Source organism: Ovis aries, chromosome 13, assembly GCF_016772045.2.
Source record: "Ovis aries strain OAR_USU_Benz2616 breed Rambouillet chromosome 13, ARS-UI_Ramb_v3.0, whole genome shotgun sequence".
In the NCBI taxonomy this organism is placed as follows: domain Eukaryota; kingdom Metazoa; phylum Chordata; class Mammalia; order Artiodactyla; family Bovidae; genus Ovis; species Ovis aries.
The window spans coordinates 37,412,709-37,422,130 of NC_056066.1; the positions used below are offsets into that span (position 1 = coordinate 37,412,709).

The following is a 9,422-nucleotide window of genomic DNA, read 5'->3' on the forward strand; positions in this document are numbered from 1 at the left end:
TTCTCCAGGCGCAGAAGAGAATGCCTGAAGAAACTGGCAGGCCTCGGGGCTACACAGCTGACCAGAGACTCATGCCTCCTGGACAGGAAACATTGCTCTGGCCAGAGACAAGGGCTCAAAGCTCTCAGAACCTCAGGCAGCAGCATGCCTGGAGGGTCCTTTTCTGTGCCCACCCCATGCAACCACAAGAGCTCTTCTCTTCTCCTAGCAATCGTCCAAACATCTCATGCCTGCCTCCTCCACAGAGCCTTCTCGGATTGCTAACATGTGCGCCAGCCTCTAACTCCCGGACCAGTTATCCAGCTACTGAACACATCTGTAGCCCTTGCCTCTGCTTCTTTGCCTAATTTCTGTTAATACCCTATTCACCCCAGAATGCACTCACCCCTCCTCCAAAGTCTGCCTAGTACCTTCGTTTAGATCCGGGACCAAAAGCCACCTCTCAAGGAGGCCTGTCCCCATTTCCCCAGGCAGAGATGGCAAGAGTTTTGCATTTCCCCACACTCTCCTTTACTGTGAGGCAGTGCCTGTAACCATCCCCCTCACTGGTGGCAAGTCCTGTCTCCTGTCTCACCAGTTGTGTGACCTTGCACACATGACTTAATCTTGCTGTGCTTCAGTTTCCAAAATGGGGATTATAATGTCCACACTTATTTCAGGAGGTTAGGTTGAGAATTAATAGACACAAAACATGAACACAGTGCCTTAAACACATGTGGGTGTTAGTCATTCAGGCGTGTCTGACTCTGTGCAGGCCCAAGGACTGTAGCCCACCAGGCTCGTCTGTCCATGGGATTCTCCAGACAAGAATACTGGAGTGGGTTGCCATGCCCTCTTCCAGGGGATCTTTCCAAACCAGGGATTGAACCCAGGTCTCCTACATTTCAGGCAGATTCTTTACTGTCTGAGCCACCAGGGAAGCCCAAGTGACTGCTTAACAGGCGTTATGCTTCCTTGCGTTGTTTCAACCTTGGGTATACTTAGCACTCAGTGATTCAGGCTTCTCTGGCCTCCTCACGGGACATTGCAGGCTCCTCAGAAGCTTATCCACCAAAACTAATAGTTTCATGAGCACCGCACTAAAGCCCCAGTTCTCTTTATCTCTTTTTATGCCCTATGACTTAATTTTAAAACTTTATTACTCTTTTTAATGTTTTTTATTTATTTGGCTGTGCTGAGTCTTAGTAGCAGCAGTGGGATCTGGTTCCCTCACCAGGGTGAGCCCTGGGCCCCCTGCATTAGGAGTGCAGAGTCTTAGCCACTGGACAACCAGGGAAGTCCCTGTGCCCTTTGCCTTTAAAATCTACTTCTTGCTATAGGAAACATCAGAATACACAAAAGTAGAGTGAAATCTCTTGTAAATATCACCATCCAGCTTCTATGATTATTAACTCATGGCTAGTTTTATCTTCTCTAATCCCCCTCACTCTGTTCTCCTCTTCCCCAGGCCCCTAGCTATACTGAAGGAAATACTAGGCATAACATTTCTCCCAAGGGTGACTTTTTTAATGAACTTATCCTATACTCCTGGGAAGGATGATATATTCACATTCTCCTTCTGCCAAGCAGGAATCACCTCCAGGATTCCAGCACCCTACTGTTTGGACCACAGACCCTCCCAGTGCTATGGGCCTGAACTTTGACCTGCCTTCCTCCCATAATCACTTTCAATAGTAGTTTTTATTTATTTATGTTTAATTAATTTTTTAACTGGTTTTGTAAACCAGTAAGCAAAGACCATGATCTGATCTGTGGTACCATCCAGGCTTTGTAATAACAAAGCCATGATGGATGAGGATTTTTGAAAATCACTTGATAATTGTGAAAAATCTCATTTACTAGTCAGAGTGTCCACTGCGTCTTGAGTCATTGGTGCCTTAGCAGGCAAGGATCATCCTTGCCTGACTCACGATGACTGTGTCTGAGGCAATTGGACACTTGGGGATTTCACCGCTGGCAATGAAGAATTTCATTACCCTAAGCACTCATTAGTCCTGGAGGACTTTAGCCCATTTAAAATTGAACTTTCAAGAACAAGTTTGCAAATGAAATTATTTAAGATAGAGGACACCTCCACTTTGCTTTTGTTTTTGTTTAAAGAATATTCTTATAGCTCATTACACGGAAGACTTACTTGGGGGGGTGGTCGTGTTCAGGTTCAGAAAATGAGTTGGGGGGAAACCATTCTGTTGTTTATATTTTTGTGCTTGGATCAATCCATCAGAGATGAATTTAGTATCTACTAGCTGTAGAGGGGGAGAAGGCAATGGCAACCCACTCCGGTATTCTTGCCTAGAAAATCCCATGGAGGGAGGAGCCTGGTAGGCTACAGACCACGGGGTCACTAACAGTTGGACACGACTGAGTGACTTCACTTTTACTTTTCACTTTCATGCATTGGAGAAGGAAATGGCAACCCACTCCAGCGTTCTTGCTTGGAGAATCCCAGGGAAGGGGGAACTTGGTGGGCTGCCGTCTGTGGGGTCGCACAGAGTCAGACAGGACTGAAGCAACTTAGCATGTAGAAGGGGAGGCAATAGCTGGCACATGTAATGCTACTGCTCTTTGTTTTTTTAAAACTTCTTATTTTATATCGGAGTATAGCCCATTAAAAACGTTATGATAGTTTCAGGTGTGCAGTAGAGCAAGTTAGCCACTCTCATACATGTATCCATTCTCCCTCAAACTCCCCTCCTGTCCAAGCTGCCACATAACATTGAGCAGAATTCCCTGTCCTATATAGCTACTGCCTTTTCTGATGGCCTGTGGACAGCTGGTGACTGACAGTGCAGAAACCAGGCCCATGTTCATGGTCCTTCTCAGAGCAAGGTTCCAGGCACCATTTATAATAATGTCTTGTCTGTGGTTTAGTGACTTCTATTTGGTGGCTTCACATCCCTGTGTCTGAAAGTGGTTTATTAGCAAGGATCTAGGGTTGTAAGTCACAGGGAGTAAGAGACACTTCAAATCAAAAGTTCTCCAACCTTTTTAATATATCCTCCCTAGTAGTTCAGATGGTAAAGAGTCTCCCTGCAATGTGGACTCGATTCCTGGGTCCCATTGATCCCTGGGTCAGGAAGATCCCTTGGAGACGGGTATGGCTACTCACTCCAGTATTGTTGCCTAGAGAGTTCCATGGACTGAGGAGCCTGGTGGGCTATAGTCTGCAGGGTCACAAAGAGTCGGACATGATTGAGTGGCTAACACTTTCAAGCTCATACACTTTTACCAATCCTAAACACACACTTACCAATTCTGCATGATGACTTTAAACTGCAAGTAAGGTTAATAGAGAGTGGGGACTATGCTTTTGCATATTAGCAATGATCTTTTAAAAATGTTACAAATTGGACCCTTTACTCTTTTCTGCCTTTTCTGTAATTACCAAGCCCTGTGTGCTTTGCCTATGCCCCAGACAGTCTCTGGTCAATTCAATAATTGTAGGAACACAGTCTAATCTACCTAGTCCACTCAGGACCTGTCCCTGGCCGTTCCTTGTTCTTTTATAATACACTTCTGTCTTTTATAATAAAAACGATGCTTATAAAATAATGGTACAACTTGGACTCAGACACAGAGCTTGGGTTCCAGTGTTGGCTTTGAGATTTACTGGTTGTTTGACCAGGTAAGTCAGGCAATCTTTCTGAGCCTGTTTCCTTATCACTAAACTGAGGAGGACAGCGTTTATTTCAATTACCATAAGTTTGTCATGGGAAGTAGAAGAGATAAGTAAAGTGAATAAAGAAGCAGAAGTGATTAAAGTGAGCTTCAGTCATTAATTGAAGTTCATATGGGCTTCCCTGGTGGCTCAGAGGTTATAGCATCTATCTGCAATGCAGGAGGCCTGGGTTCAATCCCTGGGTCAGGAAGATCCCCTGGAGAAGGAAATGGCAACCCACTCCAATATTCTTGCCTGGAGAATCCCATGGACGGAGGAGCCTGGGGGCTACAGTCCACGGGGTCGCAAACAGTCGGACATGACTGAGTGACTTCACTTTCATGTTCTATCAAGTTCACTCAAAAACATCAATAATGGGGAAGTATTAGGTTTCAAACTTAACTGATATTGATTGACAAGCCACTTGTCTCAATTTCTTGATATTTATAACCTGTGGGAAATTAGGCATGAATTTTACTTGGAGAAGAAAGAGGCTATGTTTTCATGTTTAGTAGCAAAACAGGTTGAAGAAAAGTCATACTACCATTGGGTTCAGTTCAGTTCAGTCGCTCAGTCGTGTCCGATTCTTTGCGACCCCATGAATCGCAGCACACCAGGCCTCCCTGTTCATCACCATCTCCCGGAGTTCACTCTGACTCATGTCCATCGAGTCCGTGATGTCATCCAGCCATCTCATCCTCGGTCGTCCCCTTCTCCTGCCCCCAATCCCTCCCAGCATCAGAGTCTTTTCCAATAAGTCAACTCTTCGCATGAGGTGGCCAAAGTACTGGAGCTTCAGCTTTAGCTACATTCCTTCCAAAGAAATCCCAGGACTGATCTCCTTCAGAATGGACTGGTTGGATTTCCTTGCAGTCCAAGGAAGAGTCCCTCTTCTCCAACACCACAGTTCAAAAGCATCAATTCTTCAGCGCTCAGCCTTCTTCATAGTCCAACTCTCACATCCATACATGACCACAAGAAAAACCATAGCCTTGACTAGACAGACCTTAGTCGGCAAAGTAGTGTCTCTGCTTTTTAATATGCTATCTAGGTTGGTCATAACTTTTCTTCCAAGGAGTAAGCGTCTTTTAATTTCATGGCTGCAGTCACCATCTGCAGTGATTTTGGAGCCTCCAAAAATAAAGTCAGACACTGTTTCCACTGTTTCACCATCTATTTCCCATGAAGTGATGGGACCAGATGCCATGATCTTCATTTTCTGAATGTTGAGCTTTCTGCCAACTTTTTCACTCTCCTCTTTCACTTTCATCAAGAGGCTTTTTAGCTCCTCTTCACATTCTGCCGTAAGGGTGGTGTCATCTGCATATCTGAGGTTATTGATATTTCTCCCGGCAATCTTGATTCCAGCTTGTGCTTCTTCCAGCCCAGCGTTTCTCATGATGTAATATGCATATAAGTTAAATAAGCAGGGTGACAATATACAGTCTTGATGTACTCATTTTCCTATTTGGAACCAGTCTGTTGTTCCATGTCCAGTTCTAACTGTTGCTTCCTGACCTGCATACAGGTTTCTCAAGAGGCAGGTCAGGTGGTCTGGGATTCCCACCTCTTTCAGAATTTTCCACAGCTTATTGTGATCCACACAGTCAAAAGCTTTTGCATAGTCAATAAAGCAGAAATATATGTTTTTCTGGAACTCTCTTGCTTTTTCCATGATCCAGCGGATGTTGGCAATTTGATCTCTGGTTCCTCTGCGTTTTCTAAAACCACCTTGAATGTCAGGGTGTTCACGGTTCACATATTGCTGAAGCCTGCCTTGGAGAATTTTGAGCATTACTTTACCAACATGTGAGATGAGTGCAATTGTGCAGTAGTTTGAACATTCTTTGGCATTGCCTTTCTTTGGGATTGGAATGAAAACTGACCTTTTCCAGTCCTGTGGCCACTGCTGAGTTTTCCAAATATGCTGCCATATTGAGTGCAGCACTTTCACAGCATATCTTTCAGGATTTGAAACAGCTCAACTGGAATTCCATCACCTCCACTAGCTTTGTTCATAGTGATGCTTTCTGAGGCCCACTTGACTTCACATTCCAAGATGTCAGGCTCTAGATTAGTGATCACATCATCATGACTATCTGGGTCATGAAGATCTTTTTGTACAGTTCTTCTGTGTATTCTTGCCACCTCTTCTTAATTCTTCTGCTTCTGTTAGGTCCAGGCCATTTCTGTCCTTTATCGAGCCCATACTCACAGAAAACTAGTCAATCTAATCACACTAGGACCACAGCCTTGTCTAACTCAATGAAACCAAGCCATGCCTGTGGGGCAACCCAAGATAGGCGGGTCATGGTGGAGAGGTCTGACAGAACGTGGTCCACTGGAGAAGGGAGTGGCAAGCCACTTCAGTGTCCTGCCTTGAGAACCCCATGAACAGTGTGAAAAGGCAATATGATAGGACACCAAAAGAGGAACTCCCCAGGTCATTAGGTGCCCAATATGCTACTGGAGATCAGAGGAGAAATAACTGCAGAAACAGTGAAGGGATGGAGCCAAAGCAAAAACAATACCCAGCTGTGGATGTGACTGGTGATAGAAGCAAGATCCGATGCTATAAAAAGCAATATTGCATAGGAACCTGGAATGTCAGGTCCATGAATCAAGGCAAATTGGAAGTGGTCAAACAAGAGATGGCAAGGGTGAATGTGGACATTCTAGGAATCAGTGAAGTAAAATGGACTGGAATGGGTGAATTTAACTCAGATGACCATTATATCTACTACTGCGGGCAGGAATCTCTCAGAAGAAATGGAGTAGCCATCATGGTCAACAAAAGAGTCCAAAATGCAGTACTTGGATGCAATCTCAAAAATGACAGAATGATCTCTGTTCGTCTCCAAGGCAAACCATTCAATATCACAGTTATCCAAGTCTATGCCCCAACCAATAATGCTGAAGAAGCTCAACTTGAACAGTTTCATGAAGACCTACAAGACCTTTTAGAACTAACACCCCAAAAAGATGTCCTTTTCATTATAGGGGACTGGAATGCAAAAGTAGGAAGTCAAGAAACACCAGGAGTAACAGGCAGATTTGGCCTTGGAATATGGAATGAAGCAGGGCAAAGACTAATAGAGTTTTGCCAAAAAAATGCACTGGTCATAGCAAACACCTTCTTCCAACAACACAAGAGAAGTCTCTACACATAGACATCACCAGATGGTCAACACCGAAATCAGATTGATTATATTCTATGCAGCCAAAGATGGAGAAGCTCTATACAGTCAACAAAAACAAGACCAGGAGCTGACTGTGGCTTAGATCATGAACTCCTTATTACCATTGGGTAGTGTTGCATAATAGTATATCAAGCAGTGCATCAGACCTAGAATTAACAATCCTGTATTGTGTATTTGAAAACTGTTAAGACAGTAAATCTTCATCACAAGAAAAAAGTTTTTTATGTGACTATGGGGGGTGTCAGACATTAACGAACTTATAGTGGTGATCATTTTGCCGTATATACAAATATGGAATCATTATGTTGTATGCACATGTCCGATTCTTTGTGACCTCAGGGACTGTAGCCTGCCACTCTTCTGTCCATGAGATTGTCCCGGCAAGAATACTGGACTGAGTTGCCACTTCCTCCTCCAGGGGAGCTTCCCGACTCAGGGACAGAACACGGGTTTCCTGCATTGCAGGCAGATTCTTTACCACTGAGCTGGCAGGGAAGCCCTGTTATGTTGTATACCTGACACTAATTATGCCTTAGTAAAAAATACTTCCAACCTATGCCAATTACATGTACTGTTTTGTCAAAAGGGACTACATGAGCGCTTATGAGGTCACAGCAAAAACACTTTCCAAAAACATACAGACACAGACCGAGGGGCAAAAATGTTCTCTGCAACAGTTTCAAGAGATCAAGTGAAACTCATATGTTTACATTCACCTTGTGGGGTGTTGAGAAAGGATTTCTTATTACTCCTATTTTATCTTTAAAAAAGTGGCAAGTAATTCCTATTCAACTGAACAATATGGTTGAAAGAAAATTCTAGAATGTTGCCATACTAAAAAAAAAATTCGAGAATTTAAAAAATATAGCCACAACAAAGGGAAAAGTCACGGTATAATTTCGTGGAGCACTGAGATTATTTTTCTGGTGATATTCAAGCCTTAAAACACAGAAGAGAGTGAACTAAAACCCCACTCCTGATGTCCCAGACATCCCCAGAGGCCCAGTTTACCTGTTAAACCAGTCGTCTGTGTATCTAGGATATGGATGGGGATCATTGCTGCTGAAGTCGTAGCTCGCCTCAGCGTTCTGCAAAACACTAGGTGCGTTATTAGGTCATGAATCCAGAGCACGGGCATGAGAAGATGCTAAGAGACACAACTGTCTTATGTGGACAGTCCCTCACCCAGGGCTATGTCAACCTGCTTTCTGGACCAGCCCTTGGAGAGGTGACAGAGCAGGTGTGTGTCCGTGGAGGTTTCTATCCTCTCCTGGTATCCTCTTTTCCAAGCTCCCTCACCCCAGCCTGTTCCAGGTGCTCAAAGTGTTAGCAAATTTGGTGCTACCCAGGACCATCTCCATTTTAAGTTGAGGGACTGCTGTGGGTCAGTGGGGCTCACTTGGAGTCAAGACTCACATTAAGCTTCCCTGGACTGATGGCCAGAAGGTTCTAGTTCTCATGTCACAAGTGAGGAAGCCTGTTGCTTTATGTACAACTCATTCCCAGCTCCCAGCTTTGGGCCGACAGAGGCTTGCCTCCTTTACGGTTACGAGTGTTAAACCCAAGACCCAAACACTGGCCACAATATCAACCTCATTTATTTACTCAACAAATATCATTGCGTCTAATATATACCAGGCCTTCCCTGGTAGCTCAGCTGGTAACCTGCAAGGCAGGAGACCCCGGTTTGATTCCTGGGTCTGGAAGATCCGCTGGAGGAGGGATAGGCTACCCACTCCAGTATTCTTGGGCTTCCCTGGTGGCTCACAAGGTAAAGAATTCAGCTGCAATGCAGGAGAGCTGGGTTCGATCCCTGGGTTGGGAAGATTCCCTGGAGAAGGGAATGACTACCCACTTCAGTATTCTGGCCTGGAGAATTCCATGGACAGTCCATGGGGTGGCAAAGAGTTAGACACGACAGAGCCACTTTCACTTTTCATTTTCATATATCAAGGACCATTCCGAGGATGGGAATACAGTGGTGACATCCCTGCCCGCATGTAACTTACAGCCTAATTGGGGGGACAGATATCAACCCAACAAGTAAATACAGGATTGCAAACAAGGGTCTTCTTAACCCTACAGGTTACCATGAAGAGTTTAAATTCTATGCAGTCCAGCACCTCCATTTTTCCCACTGAGAGTCTTGCCCCTCAGAAATCAAGTATGTACTCACTTAATTTGTCTCTAAGTGATTTCATGTTTTAATTTTTTCCATCTCGGTCTTCAACTGGTCAGCCTTTTGTTTTGGTTCATGATGGGAGATAGTCCCCCACCATCGGGTGGCTAATCCCTTCCTTCCTCCTCTCTGCCTTGTAGGCTGCCCAGGGATGCGGAGTTCCATGAAGCTCCTCTCTTCTCATCCCACCCTCCCTCCTTTGTTTTTGAGATCTGCAACCAAGATCCCAGATGGTTTCCTGGTCCACAGTATCCACTTGGCTGGGAATCCCTGGGTTAGGTGAGTATTCCAGCTTGGAGATGTCTCGATTCCAAGGCACCCTGAGACATTTTCAGGAGTTGTGCCCTTTTATGAGACAAAACACTGTAGTTTGTAATAGTGTTAC

The 9,422-nt window shown here is 44.6% G+C and overlaps 1 protein-coding gene across 1 annotated transcript in view; it reads right to left on the minus strand.

Annotated features, from left to right (window-relative positions):
* The window catches only part of LOC114117473 (neuroendocrine convertase 2-like), a 54,234-nt gene extending 45,247 nt beyond the window's left edge, over positions 1 to 8,987 (minus strand). Inside the window, 2 exon segments of the mRNA XM_060396842.1 lie at positions 7,870 to 7,946; positions 8,949 to 8,987. Of these exon segments, the coding sequence (XP_060252825.1) occupies positions 7,870 to 7,946; positions 8,949 to 8,987 (116 nt within the window).
* Positions 8,988 to 9,422: the final 435 nt, after the last annotated feature.